Source organism: Varroa destructor, unplaced genomic scaffold (assembly GCF_002443255.2).
Source record: "Varroa destructor unplaced genomic scaffold, Vdes_3.0 BEIS01000006.1, whole genome shotgun sequence".
NCBI classification, from domain to species: Eukaryota; Metazoa; Arthropoda; class Arachnida; order Mesostigmata; family Varroidae; genus Varroa; species Varroa destructor.
In genome coordinates this window covers 11,115,111-11,134,104 of record NW_019211459.1, presented here as the reverse complement: position 1 = coordinate 11,134,104, position 18,994 = coordinate 11,115,111, and the positions used below count along the sequence as shown (strand labels likewise).

Below are 18,994 nucleotides of genomic sequence, written 5' to 3'. Positions count from 1 at the left end.
GAAAGTGCGGGAATTTCAGCGCCCGGCCTGTTTTGACGGACTCCCGACCGCTAATTGTGGTACCACAGCTGCGTGCGATACAATACAGCGTGGCTTGCCCGGACGACTGGAAGTGCCGCTGGCTCTTCGGTTGGTGTGCGCTCTTCATGGTTCTTTTATGGACGGAATTTAAAAGGCCGCAAGGTCGTGCGGTTCAAGGAGACATACATAAAAGTATATGGATGCCCTTCATGAAGTGTTTTAGTTAATTAGTCGTCATTGTGTTATTCGTAAAAGCATTTTTGTGGGATGACATAACGTGATGTGTTTGATATAAAACGGAAGGGCAAAATTCATCAATTAATATAATTGAAGGGAGTTTTTTTAATTTATTTTTAGTTTGTATTCTAGTTATTTTTTGGTAATTGGTGAACAAAATTGTTTGTATATGGGATTCATCGTGGGGAGATTTTTCTATGAATTTATATTTTATTTCTTATCAGTTCAAATATGTTCATTGTTTATAGTTAAAATAATTTTTGATTAGACATTTTGGAAACGCTAAAGAACTTTCGCATCACTAAAAATGCTGGGTATTAATTTTTGTAAAATAGTTATTAGCGATTGCACGTTATTTGCTGTTACATGTTTCTCCGTATTAGGTAGTGTCATGCATTAAATTACTATAATGTTGCACAGTATCGTAAAATGATGATGGACTTCAAAAACATGTATATTGTGTAACCACTAAGGCCGGGACAGATATTTACTGGATAGCATAATTAAAAAAAGTGGACTGTGGTTGCAATTCAATGTTCCAGTTCGGCTCACCACTTTTTATAAAAATAAAAAAATAATTTCATTTATAATGCAAACATTAGGATTAGGCTTATAATAATTTATTTTTATAAATACAACTGTTGACACTGGCAAGAGTGCCAGACTACCAGCTTTAGAGATGGACATTCTAGAACCACCGCTGACACTTTCACCCCAATTTTTCGAAAGCGGTGAGCTTCGCAAAAATATGTTTAATATAGAGGTTGCGTATACATGTGAGGGTTGTCTAGTGAGAACTAAATCGGCATAGGCTTTCAGTGAAAAGGTCAGTAGATGCCGATATTGATTTTTATAGGAACTAATGTGAATTTCTACACTATTGTACGTTGCCCCAAAATGGCGCTAGTTCATAACATCGCCATATTTCAGTACACTTTTTGTTATATTTGACTAGCGCTTATACTTTTCGAAAACTGAGACTTTCGCCCGCATACCGTCTCTTAGGCTTTTTGCAAGCAACATGTGGACCAACATGGTGAATCTGGAAACTTCAGTGGTTTACAAATATAAATTTCGTCTTAGAATCGCGGCGGCGAAGATAGCTCATCGTATATATTTTGCATGCGATAAGTGTTCTACCTCAAAACTATTATACTTCACCTTCGACAACTGATGACGTATGATTTGAACAAAGATCTAAAACAGAGTCGTAGTACTGCTTGCTTATTTTTGCTCTTAGATTACAAGTGACCCATTTTTGCATCAAATGGCAACTTTTGACGAAAATGAATCCTTAAAGATAATTGGAGATCCTCACATCAGTGGACAGCTGCAACAAAATAGCTGCAACAAAACCGACAGGATATCACTCTAAAGCGAATATGCAGCTGCAAAATCTTATGATATCTATTTGGTGGTTTCGTGCAGGTGATATTTACTTTAGCTGGTTTGACGATTACGGCTAAAATATACTGTCAACAATTTGAGGAGATAATGTAATAACTCCGCAGTTTTAGTGAAAGAGCTAAACCGTTTCTATTATACAAGAACACTCGACCTCAAACTGCAAGAACCGTGGTGACACAAGTGCAGGAGTTACAGTTGGAGGCTCGAAGTCTAACACTGTACTTGCCAGGAACTATTCCCAGGAAAATTTCAACGACTTCTCAATAGGAAAGTGGTTTAAATCTTAGCAGAACGTCGAAATCGTCTTTTGAGGCTTCCTAAACATAATCCCAGACCTCTACCGCAGTGGGATAAACTACCATCAAAATATGAGAATATCACAGGTAATAATGGTACGTACTTCAACTGAAAATAAGTCTGTGACGGAGTTTTACATGTTCACTACGTTGTGCTTCATATTCAACCACTCAATATGATAACTAAAAAGCTGGTCACCCTGAATCATAATAAAGCCCATGCCCCTTAGTCTCATAGGATCCAGCTGCCCATATTAACCCTTGCCTATTACAATTACTCTTATCAAATGCTATGATTATCATAGATATCTGATTGTCTAAATTCAACATAGAAATAATATTAACCACAAGAAATTCTACTTTAGATTTCGATTTATCTGTAGTATACATATCTAGTTGTACCAAGAAAAATGAAAATAACGCTTTTTTTTGTTGTTGGTGTATAATTTTCCTGTATAATCCAAGTCATCGAAGGTTACTTGCTTGCTGCTTTGCTGTTTCTTTTTGTTGTTGATTTTGAAATGGCAGCGCGGTGTGACTCTTTCCGCAGATACAATTCCTCCTTATGTTCCAATTATCAAGCGCGACTCCTCACGTTGGGGGTCGTGTCCCATCGAACACGTCTGTTTCCATATAGCTAGCTTCCCACAGATATAGTAACTGAAATCGTTCTGTCACTCAGAGATGTGTACTAAGTGCCATATTTTGGTTATCGTTTTTGTTCTGCTTAGATTTCTCTTCAGCTGTTCTATATGCCTGTTTCGTATTTTTTTTGTTTCTCTCACTTCTGTTCCTCTTTCGCTTGTTTTTGTTGCTCCTTCTACGGCATTTGTGTTTTTCTTCATAATCAGCATCATTTATTATCGAACGTTTTTGTAGTGTACTTTTATGCAAGTATTTGTCGTCTTGCGTTTGTTTGCAATACCTTTATTTGCTATTTATTAGCTTTATCAGTAGTAGTAGTAATAGTAGTAGTAGTAGTAGTAGTAGTAGTAGTGGTAGTAGTAGTAAATTAAATTAAAATAAAAAAAGTGACAATTGTATAATTTCTCTTCTGCTTATTATTATTGTTGTTGTTGTTACTACGTTTTAACCACAGGGCGCCAGGCCCTGTGGAGGTAACGGCAAGACCGCCAAATCCTTCTCGATATATGCTTTATGACTTATTGATGCAATCCTATTAATTATTTGCTGTCCATCATACAGTTCACACACACTCATTGCGACATTATCCGTCTACCATATTGTACGTGTCTATTACTTCTGTAATTAGGTTATCCAATCAATGTTGTTTTCAACATCATCACTATCAAGTATCGTCATGGGGACATCAAGAGCTTTTATATTGAGATGAAGAAAGGGTAGGGAATATATATAGGTTCTTTTCAATATATTTATAGATATTAAGTGCAAGAAAGCCATTATGATAACGTTGAATCACTGAATGACAGAACGAACGGACAAATCAATGAGATGCATACTTCGCACGCGACCGAAACACATGTCCATAGTATAATATAGTCGTCGTCTTCGTAGAGAAAAGATTGTGGTTTGTTTGTTCGCTGAAAATGAAATAGTACGAAATCCTTATATCTGTATATGAATGTTTACAGGAGCTCGGATAGATTTGTGGAGTCTGCCCCCCCCCCCCCCCCCTTCTGTTTCATAAGGTGTCTCTGGCCAGCCAAAGCTGCGAGACAGTAGATCCCCAGAGTGACAACTTGACATTTGGCTTTCGACTCTCTTTCTATCGTTGCTGATGATTAAACTCAACGAAGAAGCAGTGTTCAATGTGGCTGCGTACCCCATTCATAACGCGTTCTCGGTAAGTCGCATAGAGCACAAAAATCGTAGATACAAAACAATCAGTAATCAGTCATATCATATCAGTAGGTCATCATACTATGAAAAATATAGGAATTGTATTCTTTTCATCGGTAGTACAGTAATAATAATAGTAGTAATGTCAATCGATTGTAGTAAATACTATGCTATCTTGACGTGAAACAGGAGTATGTAAATGTTAAATATATATAGATAGGCAACCAGCGAGCCAGCAGGTGTCGGTTGAAGGAGCTGGCGGTCGTCGCATGCATATTTATGTCCTTAATTCTTATCTTTTGGCTTTATAATCACCTATTCTTGAATGAAACAAACAAAAAAAAACAAAACGAATCTACCAAAAAAGAATACTGAAATATACAGGAACAACGCAGACGATACAGACGGATAAAAAGTTTGATCCTTGCTTTCTATGGGTATGAACAAAAAGAAAACACTTGTGGTAGTCATAATAATAAATAATAATAATAATAGTTATTTTCAAAATGAATGCAAAAGTGGTCTGAGTGTGCTCGCACAACAGTCGCAAACTAGGTGTTTGACCCTGCACTTGTTGGCTTTTCGGAAACGGGCGAACTAATCTGATTTATATGAATAATACAAATATAATCAAGAATAGATCATCACTATCATAAACAGTGTATATACTATTCACGATCATATATATATATATATATATATATATATATATATATATATAGATCGTGTGTGTATATATATATCGTCGTGAATGAGTCGTTAAGCGAAAAGACGGTTTTTTCTCAGCAATGGCAACGATAAAAATGGCAAAAATCAGTCTGCTCGTCATTGTGAATATAATATGAATATTAATAATAAATAAAAAAACAGGCAACACGAATAAAACCACGTAGTAAGAACAAACACAATGGCAAGCATGAATGCACACTTACGTTCAGTGTGTGTTCCGTGTGTTCTCTCAGCTGTCCGTCCTACACAGGTGAATTCATCAGATACAATATGTATATGTGTGTATATATATTGTTGTTCAAAACGATACCGGAATAACGTATCGCTCGTCCTTCGAATGTTCAATATTATTGGTTTATGATTCGTTATCCCAACAAATCGAATGTACCGAACAGCTGCACTGCAGTGTGCACAGAGAAATGCACGTACATCATAGGCGCCTATGTCTGTTGTACTGTTCCCATTTTTAATATGATAACTGCCGCCATCATCATTACTCAATAATTAATATCACTCGCATTTTAATCAAGTAATAGATATAGTAATAATTCGTATCTGATTCGAACTACGCATGCATAATTCCAATTCACCCGTCTGAACAGCACATTAGCACTTACTGACTTGACTGTGCAGAACCAATGCTAATTTTTAACCAGAATCGGTTTTCGACAACACTGGACGACACTGCTGTGAGCCTACTATATTCGTACTGCAGTTTCCGGTTACTTATGTTTTTATCGATACCCTCAGATCCATACCTTTTTACTATAATAGTTCTTTATCGAGAGAGGACGTTGTTGTTTGCAATACGACGTGGTCGTATGGTCACGTGTCGACAACGAAACACCATCAACATAAAGTAAATGCGCACCTATTCAGCCTGACACAATTCACGCTTAAAAGATCAGCGGCAGTATTCCACTGTACTAAATATATATAGATATGCATTCGCGTGGCATCATCAACATATCAATAGCTATTGTGATAAAGTTACTTGTCATTTTGCCTGTCTTTATTGTTAAATAATAACAATGATCATGAGAAGCATCGTAATATTGTCAATTGTAGGGTGCACTTGATTAATAATAATGATTATTCCTTCAGATCCTCATTATAATATCATTATTAGCATACTTTTATTATTATAGAATCCCTAAACGTTTTTGTTGTAGGTTCGGTGAAAAATCGGTGGTAGGTACGTGGAACATTTATGGCTGCTCATGGAGATGGTTGGCGGTTTTTGAGTGGAACAGTCGTCGGTCGCATATATTATAGAATATTCATCATGTATTGTATAAATGGTCATCAATAATTAATCAGAGTTTATCAAGTGTTGTCACTATCAAGTCAGTCAATAATACTAGTAACAGTAGTATTAGCAGAAGTAGGTAAGATTAGATTAGCTGTAGAAGTAGGCCACAAAATCACCATTATTAGGTAGTTAGTTGACGCATACGTCGTTCTTACACAGCGACTGTTATTTGCAGTGGCGATAGGCGCTCCAACTTTTAGTCTCAATTAAATAATGTCAATTCGGTGTAGTTCTTCAGAGATAAACCCAACGTGTTCCGAGCCTAGGTAGCGAAAGCCACACAGACCTTCATTAGTTGCTGATTCTGGAGAAGCTAGCTTTTCCGGGGGCGTTCTTGTTTACAAGAAACAATTATCGGCTTAAACCGTTCTTCCGTTGTCACTGTTGATCTTCTGGATGAGCGGTTCTATCGATGACCGAAGCAATATTTATGAGGTTTTGGCGACCTTGAATCGCGATATTGTAACATCCTCCCGATCTTGACATTATTTCTTATTTTCGCCTAGTTCTATACGACTCATCTTCCCGCTTCTAAGATTACATTTCCTTCATGAAGCTGTTGCGTTATACCGTTTGTTTTATGTTTGGTGTTGTTGATGCGGCTGCTCTTATTATGGTTGTGTCGTAAGCGAGCCCATCGTTTGTTCTGTTCTTTGCTTTTCCCTTTCTCTCTTTCTAGTATATTTTTTGCTTACATTTATATTTATATCTATATCATATATATAGACTTCTGTTGTTGCTCTTGGTGTAGTTATACTATCGCTTTCTTCATTATTCTTATATTCTTGTGTGTTACGTAGGTATATGGATATATATTGTTGCTTGTTGTTTCCAGTTTTGTTGTTGCCATTGCTTTAATTGTTGTTGTTGCTGTCGTCACTGTATATCTTCCTTTATCTTCATCATTTTGTGTCGTATGATTATTATAATGGATAGATACTGTCCCTCACAAAGTGCTTCAATTATGAAGCTTCCTCCTTTTTTTCTTCACTTGATTCGTCCTTTGTACCCTCTGCGCCTTCGCCTGCAAGACGGTCCAAAATATTTTTAGTTAGGCAGGCTCTGTAAAGCAGCTGCTCATCGATGTATTTGGGGAAGTGTATATATATGTATATATATATATATATATATATAGTGAACAGAATGTTTCGTCTTGTAAACAGTGACGCTCTACGCAATAACTGTCAGCGAGCCACATTGGTAAAAATGTTATCATGCCATTATTCTCAGTGCTTGCATTGTTACGACTCGAATGACTCGTCGTCTTTCGCAAAGCTTAATTTGAAGCCGCTCTCATGGAACTCTACGATGTCCTTGATACAATCTTTTGTCCTTTTCGAGTGACGGGGACTACGTACCAGATTCATGCTGCATGTCAGACGTCCATAACGTAAGGTTGTCTCGCAGGAGCTGCATAATGAGCGTCGAGTCTTTGTACGATTCTTCAGATAGGGTGTCCAGCTCAGCGATGGCATCATCGAATGCGGCCTTGGCCAATCGGCAGGCACGGTCCGGCGAGTTCATGATCTCGTAATAAAATACTGGAAGGGAATGAGATTACGCGATTAGTGCTTAGTGAGCCAATCGCTTGTTTAAGGAATCACTGTTCGACTGGTAGTGAAGTATCACAATCAGTGCTCGTATTACTTTTGTGTGTTCCAGGCTTTGACAGTAAAAAGATGTTGCAGTGCACAGATATCGCCTTTGACAACTATGGAACACCTTTAAGGAATGAACACGAGTGAAAAACACCTTTTATTGAGGAAGAATGTATGGCTTTAAACGACAAACCTTCTCGATTATACAAATAACAGATACCACATCACGACGGTGGATGCATTTCTTTAAATAAAAAAAAAAGTCTCTTTTCTCTCCAAGTTGCATATGACGCGCGTTCTAAAATACTTCACAGTGCTTTAGTCAACAATAATATATTCGTAGACTGGCTCGAAAACAAATGATCTTTATAGATTACATTTTCCGGCATTCGTAGTAATATCTAGCGAAACTCCAGAACTCGAAACTTGTAAGATAGTTTGGTACGAAAGTCAGCCAAGAAAAAAGCATATTATTTAGTCCCAAAAATATTTGTGCAAATCTTTGCTCACCGGAAAAGTTCAGCGCAAGACCTAAACGAATCGGATGGGTTGGAGGTAGCTCTGATGTGGCAATATCTGAGGCTGACTTGTAAGCCGCCAATGAGCACTCTGCTGCGTCCTTTCGGTCGTTGCCCGTGGCAAATTCAGCCAAATAACGATGGTAATCACCCTTCATCTTATAATAGAAAACTTTACTTTCTCCTGAAATAAACACGATGTGCATAATGCTGCTCGTTAGTACAGTTCCGTATAGGCTGCTTCAAACTTTCAGAAGCAGCCAAATAAGAATAAACTTACTAAGGGTCACAACAACAAAGGCACCACCATGACTAGTTAACGGATTTCGGGTTCGTGGTCAGCCCTCAGTTAAATATAAAATGGATAGTACCTGCAGCAAACCTATTTAGACGGATGGCACTAGTTAGCAAAGATCATAAGTAGATTGTAGGCAGAATGGAGTTGTTTTTGCAGGCAACAGCCATCGACCAACCTTTTAGTTTTATTCAAGATAGTCGAAACTTTATTTACATGCGGTAAATAATTACAATAAAGCTTAGTCTGTAATTCCTCCTTATTTATCCGTAAGGTACGCAAATGCCGTCCTGTTAAATAAATTCCCATTATTTTAAACCAGAGTCGGTAAGTATAATACACCATATAGCCCCGCAAACCTTCAGACGTATTAGGTGTCAATTCGATTAATATTTTGAAAACTATATTTTAGATGTTCTTGCAAACGATCTAACAGGTACCTATCTGAGGGGCTACGCACACGCAAGAAAAGTACTCCTCCACAGCTACACACTTCCTATCATATTATAACAACAATTTCATTTCACAGAACAAACCACACTATAACAACATAATTGCTATAAATCTACTATTAGATTTGACTAAGTTGAGGGAGCGAACGATAGGGGGTGATCGCATGCCATGAACGGGGACAGAGACTAGCCAACCGATTATCTGAAATTCGTACTAAAAGCTATAGCAGAATTTCCCGCTTGTTACGTCGATACAAGAACAAGTCCACTCCTTGGGACGTTAAAGTTGCGGGAATCATTTAGATGCTTGGCATCGCGGCAGCTGGCTAACGAGCTTCATTATCATAGTGTCAAATCGAAAATAAAATCCTGGGCTATCGATACGTGTTTTTTGACTCGCGATTAAAGTAGTGCAGTATATCTCTGTAATTGACGATGTTATAGTTGAAAGTAAATCAGTCGTTGTTGCAAGCTCATTAATGTCTGACGTGCAGCAATGATTGCAGTTTTACTGAAGTTGATGTTACTTAGGCAGGGACGTGAAGCGTGCACTGCCATGGGGCTGTAGTGATGCTGCTGCAGGCGGAAAACATGTTAGATAAGTCATGAGTCGAAAGTGAGTGCACGTGGTGTATGTGGTTATGACGATGTCGTAAGCGATTGTTTAGGCAATCATTTTTTCAGCATCATTTACTCATCGCATGTTTATGGGTTAGAATGACACTGGGTTTGTTTGTCAGGGAAAAATTATGCCAAGCTATAAACCAAATTCTCCATTTTCACTGCCTTTAGGCCAAAGGATCCGTAGCTTAAGTATGTAAGCTCATTATTGCAATAAATCAGCATTATCACGGACGATTGTCATGATTACACAATAGTTTAAGCAAAAGCCACGAACCACACTTTGTCGTTAAGTGGGGCCACGCAAGCCTTGCGTTACCTCGGCAGGTTTGTAGCGACATTTCGAGGGCACTACAGTGTGGACTTAATAACAGGCATTTCTGTTATTTCTGTTATTATCTCTGTTATTTAATTTTCCATCAAACATTTTTGGGTGTGAAATCTCTACAAACTCTATGGATAAACGTTATCTTGCTGTGACAATCGGTTTGGCAGGCACGTGTTTGGTTGCTCTATCAGGCCGTGAAACTAGATGATGAGCCATGATGCAAACGGTTCGCGCCTTGTACTACAACAATCTGCCGCACTAAAAGCTGGGTTGGGTCGAGCGGTTTGTTCTGGATGGTAGTGTTAAACCACCACTAGCTCGAAGCTGATAATATCTATTTAATTTGATGCTTAACTCTGAAGGAGCGCGGAAGGACCATAAACTAAGTAAATATGCATTTATTGCTTTAATCTGTTTAGCTTTTCATCAAAATTTATATATCAAATACGTAATTCTCACCGACATACATTCTCCAACGAATTCTCTGCCAGTTCGATTAATACTTCAAACAGGAGTCAATCTTTTAAATGATTGACCAGATATTTACCAGTCTGGTGAGAGCATAGTATGTATGGTAAGGTTTTTCTTTAACAGACATATACTGTAGCTTTGTAGCATTTCATTCCGCAGATTTTATTTAATATCGTCAACATTAAGCTGACTAACAGTCAAAGCACCAATAATAACGTACAGATCGTAGATAATGTTTCTTGTAATACAAATATTGTGCTTTTCGCATGATGATAAGCCAGATATGATGAATACGAAATATTTTTGTTTCGAAAAAAGTTTACCTACGTAATTCGGCCATCCATTCGGTTATTGGAATTATTATAGTGCTATTGGAATATTTGCAGCATGTTCTCCTGTTCTAAGAGATCATCATTGATATCCATAGCTACACATGAAAACTTAAGTTTTGTCTACACTCACCGGTAGAAGCTGTTGGAATAAGATGTTTATCAAGGACGGCCAGAATATCGTCACAGATGCCCCGCAGCTCCTGTTCAACCTGGACACGGTAGTCCTTGATCATGCCAAGACGTGTCTCGCCGCCTTTGTTTTCTTCCTGAAATATCACGTAATAATAATAGAAACATTCCACCGCAATGTATAAGGCAGGGTATACGATCGTTTTTTTTTATATGATCACGTCCCATAGAAAAAAAATTGGTTGAATAAATTATGAGCACATACAATTTAAACATATTGGTAAAGAAAATGGCCTACTAATCAACGCAATCAAAATAAAGTCGTCATTGACTACTCACCTTTTGCTCGATTGAAGAAATGATTCTCCACGAGGCTCTGCGTGCTCCAATTACATTCTTGTATGCGACCGATAGGAGGTTGCGCTCCTCAACGGTAAGCTCGACGTCAAGTGAAGCCACCTGCTTCATGCACTCGACCATCTCTGCAAAAAAAAAAGAGTAATAATCATTTGTGTTTACCTCTTAGCCGGTACCGGTGAATTGCAAATAATTTAATTAAACACATTATAGCGTAAACACATCCATCAAGCAGACTTCAAGACTTAGGTCTACTTATGCATTTAAGAACAGCACTTGAACAATTATCACACAAATGGCTATCTACTCTTATTAATAACAATCTAATAAAGCTAATTATCAGTCGTCCCGCAGATACGTGTAAGCACGTCAGTGGAATACAATGACATCATAGCTATAATATACACAGAGCTCTTTCTCCGAATTGTACTAAACGCCAACAAACTCTTTAGTCACCATTAGCCTACAGATCTGCCAATACCGTTGGCTAATCTTTTTAGAAACACTATTGGAAGGCTCAAAGCATATGCCTACTTCCTGTCATTTTGTAACAAACTCATATAGTCATATACGGCTGCTTGTTATTAGAGTCGGCCCAAGAGAGCAAACGCTGTGGCGACTTGAGGAAAACTAGTGAAATTTACTAAATTCTTATACCACACCCATAAAAATGCGAAATTATTTAAGTCTGAATATCTCTAGATACTCGTTCCTGGAGATCTCTGCTTCTCTGCCTTTCAACGCAATCGTGCCACGCACCGAATCCACACGTTCTATGGATCTGTGTGCAGTTTTAGCGTGCGGCGAAAATGCTTTGTCTACTTCATAATTATCGATTCAGTAACAGACACCTCATTTGGTGATGCACTAAATGATTAACCAGCAACGCCAGCAGCAGTACATTTATATATGCAGCGCTCGGCACTTCCGTTATTGGAGTTGCTGCCGGCGATGCTTCTATAGGAAAGTGTTGCCACAATAGATATTATGGATTGGTGAACCTACGGAGGGCTCTTTGTCAAATGACACGTGTCTACCTTTCTACCGTTCGCACTGTTATGTCGAACAAAACACCCGTGCGAACAAGCATATAGACAGACAGACAGATAGACACGTAACCTTGTCTGCGTTTTTCTAGCCGCTGAAGCTCGTAATTTTTCACTATGCTCAGAAATGAATCGTTTGGGATATAGATAGTTGGGGTACATGTCATTCATGCAGAATTCGGTACCTTCATAAAGACATCGTTTTCTGAGCAGTCCCGAACAGTCAGAATGTCGTCATAAAGCACCTTTCTCATGATAATCACAGGACAATTTTTATTGAATCAAAAATAATATGAACGTTATGGCTCACTTTGAATCTGACCATACGTTCAATAAAATTGTATATAAAATAATAATAATAGTAACTGAACAACCAGCACTCTAATTAGAACATTAAACGGTAACAATATCAACATCTCCTTAGTTAATTGACATTGTTTACTCCCCATTGCTTGAGTCAGACACCCACTCATCCACAACGACCTGTCATTCTCACCTGAATTTTAACATCAGACAGTGATATAATTAGCAATACATCAAATCCCTTCCTCGTTTTCCCGGTAATGTTAAAAACGTCATGATCCGCGAATTTGAAACTGGAGCGCCAATGGCTGACCACGGTGGTAAGCTGGTGAAATTAACAGCCAGACTCGCCGCAGAGGTGGTGCAAGTTCAGAGAGCGGCTCACTGATGGCATTGGCACTGACGCCCTTGCGCTCGTTACGGATAACAGTAGAACTATATAATAATATAGATATTGCGTGCCAAGGATTGCATAGCACTGGAGTGTCGATCGGCGCCAGCGAAGATGGACTCCGTAGTGGACTACAATAATAACAATAGCAACACGAACTACGACTGCGACTGAGATACCAATAGATATGGCCTAATAATCAGTGCAGCAGGCTGACGGAGAGCAACAGGGGACAACTGATTCCTGACGGAATGCTGGCCATCGGTGACAGTTACGGAGTGCTACAAAATCCAGCTGTATCTATGTAAATATCAGCTTCGGAGAATGCAAGTTAAGGCTGACGAAGCAGACTTCCGCGTTTTTATTTAAAAACGTGAAGGTCTGCTTCGTTAAACAGAATTGTATTCATGGCCTGAATCGTATGGGCATACCATAATCAAAAAAGAATGACGGGACAGTTTAGTTAAACGAAGAGAAATATTGCCAAGCAAAAAAGCTTGGCAAGTGTTCGGACGCCGACTGCTTCAAAGTTAAACCACAATGAAAAAACATTCGACAATAGAATAATCTCTCTCTGGCCAATAGTGATTCGAATATTCATCAAATGTTCTTTAAAAAAAATAACATAATTGGCCGATTATACGACTCTGATAATGTTTTTTAGTAATAAATTACATTTCAATTTTTTAGAATTTGTTACATTTATTCTGCCGGTCGTTGATGCGTTGTTTTTCGCATGACCGCGATAAAAAGACTTCTAGAAGTCTAGCTTCATGTTTTTTTGTCTTGCATTCGTTCCAAAATCCCACCCAATCTCGGCTCCTACGCAAAAAACTGCCCGATTATAGCTAACAGGTACTAAATAAACGTATTCATTAACTTGGTTTCTGTCTTCTTCTTTCCTGATTCTTCGTGACTATTTCATCGCTTAGCTTGCTTGTTTAACTGCTCAATAATGTAGCGGCTCATTTCAACACCGATCACTGAGATTCACTTATTCTGGTCTATTAAAGTTGCGTACGTCTTTGATACCGCTGCGGCTAGTCTCCATTGAATCGATGAATGAACTCTCCCTTCTTTCACTCCCTTTCTTTCTGTCTTCCTGCAGCGATAACAATTGCTTCATTTCTCTGACTAATTAATTAACCCAAATCACGCCGTTCGTTCGTTTAACTGCGTGCTCTATATATATATATACGCCAGCCAAACTTTCTTACTAATGCTGCGACGCCCATTCATTCGCTTAATGCTATATAAGAAAATATTTCCTTACGAACGCTCTATGTCTACTGCGTACGAACAAAGAGGGATAACAACGACAGTGTACAGAAAGCCCCTTAGGCTGGTGCCGCTCTCTGCCGCTTATAGTCAAGCTCCTTCGCAGGCTAGCCATGAGGTGACCGCCTCAAACCGGCATCACCACGACGGGCACTGGCGCCTCGGCACTGCAAAGTTGGAGCGGCACTATCCTGTTTCCGCTGCTGCTAGCGTTGCCGGGACTCTTCAGACACAACAACGACAACAAAAACAACCGTGCTGCCAGTTGCTTAACTATTGCAGGCACAGCAGCAGCGTCAGTGGCAGCAACGCTTACAGCATTAGAAAGAGCCGTAGCGGAACAACTCCACCCCCACAAACGGCGGCTATTAAAGGGCTGATGCAGAGTAGAACGAAAAGGAAGCGAGCAACAAGAGCAGCGGGTGGCTGTGATGTTCATGGTGAGATGCAACTTGCCGGCAGCGACGGTGATAAGAGCTGCAGTGGTGACAGTAACAACAGCGCCGACCGGCGTATATATGTATCCTGCTAGAGCGGACCCATTACTGTTGGCGATACGGTTATACAACATAGAAACAAATGATGGACAAATAGTCAGCTGTTGGCATAGAAAGTGCGGATACACGTATTGATGTAATGTAACTAAGGCGAACAATTGCTAATTTGTGACTCAGTCGTCACTAACTGCAGTATTCAACGCAACTATAAGGAGTCAGCTAACTTTATTGGTTTCGGTGATGCGAATACCATGCCATGCCATGTCACACTGTCGAAGTACAAGCAGTTCCTGAAATAGAAAACAGAAATTCAATAGCATAACGTGATAACAAGTCTGTAACAGAAGTACGGCACAACCTGTATCTTTGTGAAAGCGCTGTCAGTTCAGCAGGCCGACGGGACCAGCCACGACCTCAAATAAACTAAGGATGTTGTTTGCACAGAGGGTGCCCAACTGTTGAAGATGTCCTTATTGTATGGCGTGGACAAAAGCCAGGTTGAAAAAGAATGAGGTAAGGCGACTTGATCCCTGATCACCTTGGGGGACTTTTTGCAGCAATCTATGTTATAGCAATTCGGATTTTGAAGTCGGTGCGAGTTCTCTTGCATGTTTTTATAAATTTATTGTAATTTGAAGAATTTAAAGCCTGGTCAGACAATAAAAATTAGTAAGCATACCGGCACATTAATGCGGGCCCCTACACACAACGGGAGCTGACAACAAACACAACAAGACCTAAAAGTCCTTAACGGCGAAACTGCATCGAATCTTTAGCAATTCCTCGAATCAGCTAACAAAAGTGCTAGCGGTAATGTACGTATATCCAACAAAAAGCACGCAAGCGAGCAGGAAACAGGAAATCTTCAAACAACATCCGCATGATGTAAATAGACGGACGTCTTGTTTCCAAAATATCAAAAGAAACAACCGAAGCAAAAAAACTGCGCAAAATACGCGCCAACCAAAGCCATTCATTCAGCGGTACGCAATCGTTGAGAGCTACGAGGAGCAGAGCCGTCTGCTGGCATCAATTACCGTTGGCTAATATGGTTGCATAATGGATATCTTTTAAGTCCACGTTATGTATGTATACTCTCCTTCACTCCGTTTAACTACATCAGTGCATAGATGTTATTGCTGCTATGATTCCGGCGGCGCCTCCCATAACGACGACCTGCTGCAAGCACCATTTGCAAGTGATACCCTTGCTACTTTTAGCCACTATTTACTGGTATCCACTAGCTTTCCTCAGTAGACTACTCGTTTTTTGAGCCGGGCATGGATATCGGCAGAAGACACTGAAACGGAACCGCGCACGAGATCAGGGCCATAACAGCAGCGTAGTGGCATGGCGACCGGTGGATTGGGTACCGTGGCATAAATATGAGGCCAAAGGCAGCAGCAGAATTACGGCGACGCGTCGACAGCAATAGTTAGCACCGCTGCGGTAGCGGCAAAGACGACAAAATCGGCGATCATCGGACTGTGACGGCGACGGGGCAACGGCAGATGCCGGCGATGCCCTCAGTGATGAATTATTAACCCTACATTAGTTATCGTAGCAATGGTAGTTCTAAAATATACACCTGCGCTGCCGCTCCTTCTGATTCTACCACAAACGAGGACAGCGAGGTCGGTAGCTGCCAAGCAACTGGCGATTACCACATTGCTTACCGGCACCTTGTTGCTGGTATTACAGAGAGGCGACAAATCGAATCGGCCAACTGTCACCCGAACCGAATGAAACCAAACGAACCAACGGCGCGCCAGCAGATATGAGAGTGTCGGCTGCTGAACGAGCAAGTACATCAACGGCTGCATAACGATTGCGTTAGCGGATAGTGGACGGGAAACAGTTGCTCACGCTTAAGAAAAACACGCTATGTTGCTGTTACAACTTCGTATTAAACACCGGCACTAGTAGATTCGCGTGAATTATGTATTGGTGATAATGGTAGTTATGAATAATCACAGCAAGTTGGCTAGTTAGGATTCTGCTTGTTGTGACAACCTCTGTCACGTTTCTGATGATCGGTTAAGGGTGAGGGGAGTGGAAGCTAACAGACACAACATCGATATCAAAAACATTTGTTAAAAGATAAAGAAGCAGTGATGGCAGAGGTAGAAAAAGGGTAACATTTCGCAATTTTCTTTATAGTCCAACCATTATATGCATCCTGTCTCACCGTCTGCCATCCTCCCGTGCTGGTTTCTAGGTTTTGCCGAAGGCGCACAGTGACTACCGAAAATTCTCATTTAAACTTTGGTAATCGCGAACCACTCAATTTTTCTACGAATCTACATACACATTTCTAATCCCAATTCCATTTCCTCTCCGTCTGCCAAGTCTGTTCTATATGATCAGCCTTACGACTGAGCAGCCCTCCATTGCGGCAAGGCTTTCTGTTTGCCGCAGCGCTCAAAAAGGAGGGTAGATTCAAGCTAACATCTGCTCTGTTGGTCCAGCGACGTAACGAAGCAACCTGCAGGAGGACCTCGGTTAACTGACATCGACCTCACTCCATGCTGGGCTGTTACCAAAGCTGCCATTGATGCTGGCTGTTGTTGTTCACAACGACCGAATTGCTTTTTTCGCCGTCTAGTTTGTGCCACTGGCCGGTTACTGGTACCACCGGCTGCGTGTTGTAATGCTTATTTTTTATGTCCATTACGGAAAATGTTAGTTGAACTTCGAAGACGCGCACGAGGTCGACGTAACACGCTTACGGAGTCGCACCCATTCAGCCACTAAAGAGCCGGGAAGGTATCCGATGGAAAAGTGCACGCTGAGCTATGTAAATAGGGCATCTATAACTATTTTTATGATTAACTAGCTGTTTATCGATAATGGACACCTCTGATATAATAGATACTACATCCGATCACGGTCTAATCGCATAGTATTACAATTAACTACACATTCAACCTAACATAATTGCTCAATGTTATTCTGGAGCGTAACCTAGCTTGATCATAATTTAGTCAACATGACTATCATTTTTTCCATTATCACGTTTCTAATCGTTCTAGTTATACTAGGCTGAACGTATGATCAGAGAAATGTGAGCTAACTTATGTCCCTGTTGTTATTTCTGTTTGGCTACCTATCCTAATGGGTGATACGGCTCCTTGTTGATACTTGTACTAACCGTCGTACCGCTCGGCCTGCTCGGCAAGCTTGGCCCTGTAGACGTTGTCCTCGCGTTCGGCCATCTCTTCACGTATATTTTGTGTATGTATTTACTGCTACTGGTCCTGCCTCTTTATCGATTTCGCTCACTGACGCTGTATAGTGCACACCGGCGTTTTGGGGTTGTCCGGCAACGGTGGTGACGGAAACAGCCGGTTAAGCAAACGATCACACAATGACGAAAACTGCGCTGGTCACCACGAACAATCAAATTTCTATTACAAGCGAATGCTGCCTAGTCGCAATTTGCCTGTATAGCACAACCGATGATTGGTGTTTACCAAACCGTTAACAGTACAAACGACAGGATTGCATTAGCTGCAATGCCTCCCGCTTATACCACACCATACGCTCTTTGTTACTGCCGCTGCTGCAAATCACCACTACTACTACTACTACAACTGCAATTTCTGCTGTTGCTGCTGCTGTTTCTCAAGGGTTGCAAATTCCGCCGGGCAGGTGACGGTGACGGTGTTGACGACGACGACGGCGAATATGATGAAAATGCGAGAATGGAACTGGTGCGGCTGACTCGCCTCGCACGCCAACACGCTGCGTCAACCGCCGGGGCAGACTACTCACACGACGAGCGGCCAAATGGGCGAACGGACCAAGGCGATGCAAACCACAAACGGAATCGCACACCACCGTCAGCGTACCACGAACGGCGTAGTAACAGCGCAAAACTCGGATGCTTGCAAGCTCACAACAACGCCGCGAACTCCGTGCTGCTGCTGCTGCTGCCGTCGCCGCCTTCTCGACAATCAAATATCTTTAACCAACTTAACGAACCCACCACGATCGCCTGCATCGGCATCAGCAGCATCAGGATAGTACGCCACAGTCACCAACACCTAAGCTCGCCACTTACTGCCACTACTGCTGGGGCTAACTGCAGTCGCTAGCTTTTGCCGTGCCGCTGTCTATGTCAGGATTCGTGTATCTAGCAAGGCTGCCGACGACGCGCACTCCCAACTCACTCAGGCTAGCTGCTCGATCATCGCTAGCTGTCGCTGGCGACCGCCTTGTTTGCGGCAGGCCGCTGCTGTCGCTGCTGTTTCTAGCTGTTGGCGGGATCCGCCGCACCGTCGTTGTGCCTAGTCTTCGCTAATCTCTCGCTGGCCCAATTGCTAGTGGCTTGTCGTCGTCGCCTCTCGTTTCGTCGTCTGTTTGTCTCCTCGTTTCGCTCACAGTGGCACCAACATCAGTGGGGCGGACAGCGGCAGCCACACGAGGGACGCCGGCGTGTCGAGAGCAGACGGTGGCCGCAGCAGCGGCGCCAGCAGTAGCAGCAGCAGCAAGTAACGCAGACAACACTGTCGCCATTAACAGCAATCCCAAAGGCGATCTACACACGACCCAG

The 18,994-nt window shown here is 41.1% G+C and overlaps 1 protein-coding gene and 1 long non-coding RNA gene across 4 annotated transcripts; one reads left to right on the top strand and one right to left on the bottom strand.

Annotated features, from left to right (window-relative positions):
• The first annotated feature begins 62 nt into the window (after positions 1–62).
• On the top strand, positions 63–5,835 carry LOC111252430 (uncharacterized). 2 transcript variants are annotated; one of them, XR_002674196.2, is made up of 3 exons: positions 63–213; positions 1,687–2,048; positions 3,575–5,835. It is a non-coding gene; the product is annotated as an uncharacterized LOC111252430 (long non-coding RNA). The 2 variants fall into 2 exon arrangements; XR_015316267.1 differs by having other exon boundaries at positions 64–213; positions 1,687–2,057.
• On the bottom strand, positions 5,617–18,524 carry 14-3-3epsilon (tyrosine 3-monooxygenase/tryptophan 5-monooxygenase activation protein epsilon). 2 transcript variants are annotated; one of them, XM_086973855.1, is made up of 7 exons: positions 17,591–18,524; positions 14,664–14,729; positions 10,907–11,049; positions 10,569–10,704; positions 7,932–8,123; positions 7,182–7,364; positions 5,617–6,847 (listed from the first exon to the last, which is right to left on the bottom strand). In XM_086973855.1, the coding sequence occupies exons 3-7, from the start codon at positions 11,045–11,047 to the stop codon at positions 6,786–6,788; spliced, it is 714 nt and encodes a 237-aa protein (XP_086829981.1). In that variant the 5' UTR covers positions 11,048–11,049; positions 14,664–14,729; positions 17,591–18,524; the 3' UTR covers positions 5,617–6,785. The 2 variants fall into 2 exon arrangements, with proteins under 2 accessions (XP_086829981.1, XP_022666048.1); XM_022810313.2 differs by lacking the exon at positions 14,664–14,729 and having other exon boundaries at positions 17,591–18,522.
• Positions 18,525–18,994: the final 470 nt, after the last annotated feature.

What these genes read in the sequence shown, in the direction of transcription:
- 14-3-3epsilon (XM_022810313.2), bottom strand. Translation starts at nt 17,654, where the DNA reads ATGGCCGAACGCGAGGACAACGTCTACAGGGCCAAGCTTGCCGAGCAG. An exon ending in TTTCTTCAATCGAGCAAAAG is followed by an intron (nt 10,705 to 10,906) that starts GTGAGTAGTCAA and finishes GTGATATTTCAG; the next exon opens with GAAGAAAACAAAGGCGGCGA. An exon ending in TCTTGCGCTGAACTTTTCCG is followed by an intron (nt 7,365 to 7,931) that starts GTGAGCAAAGAT and finishes ATTCCCTTCCAG; the next exon opens with TATTTTATTACGAGATCATG.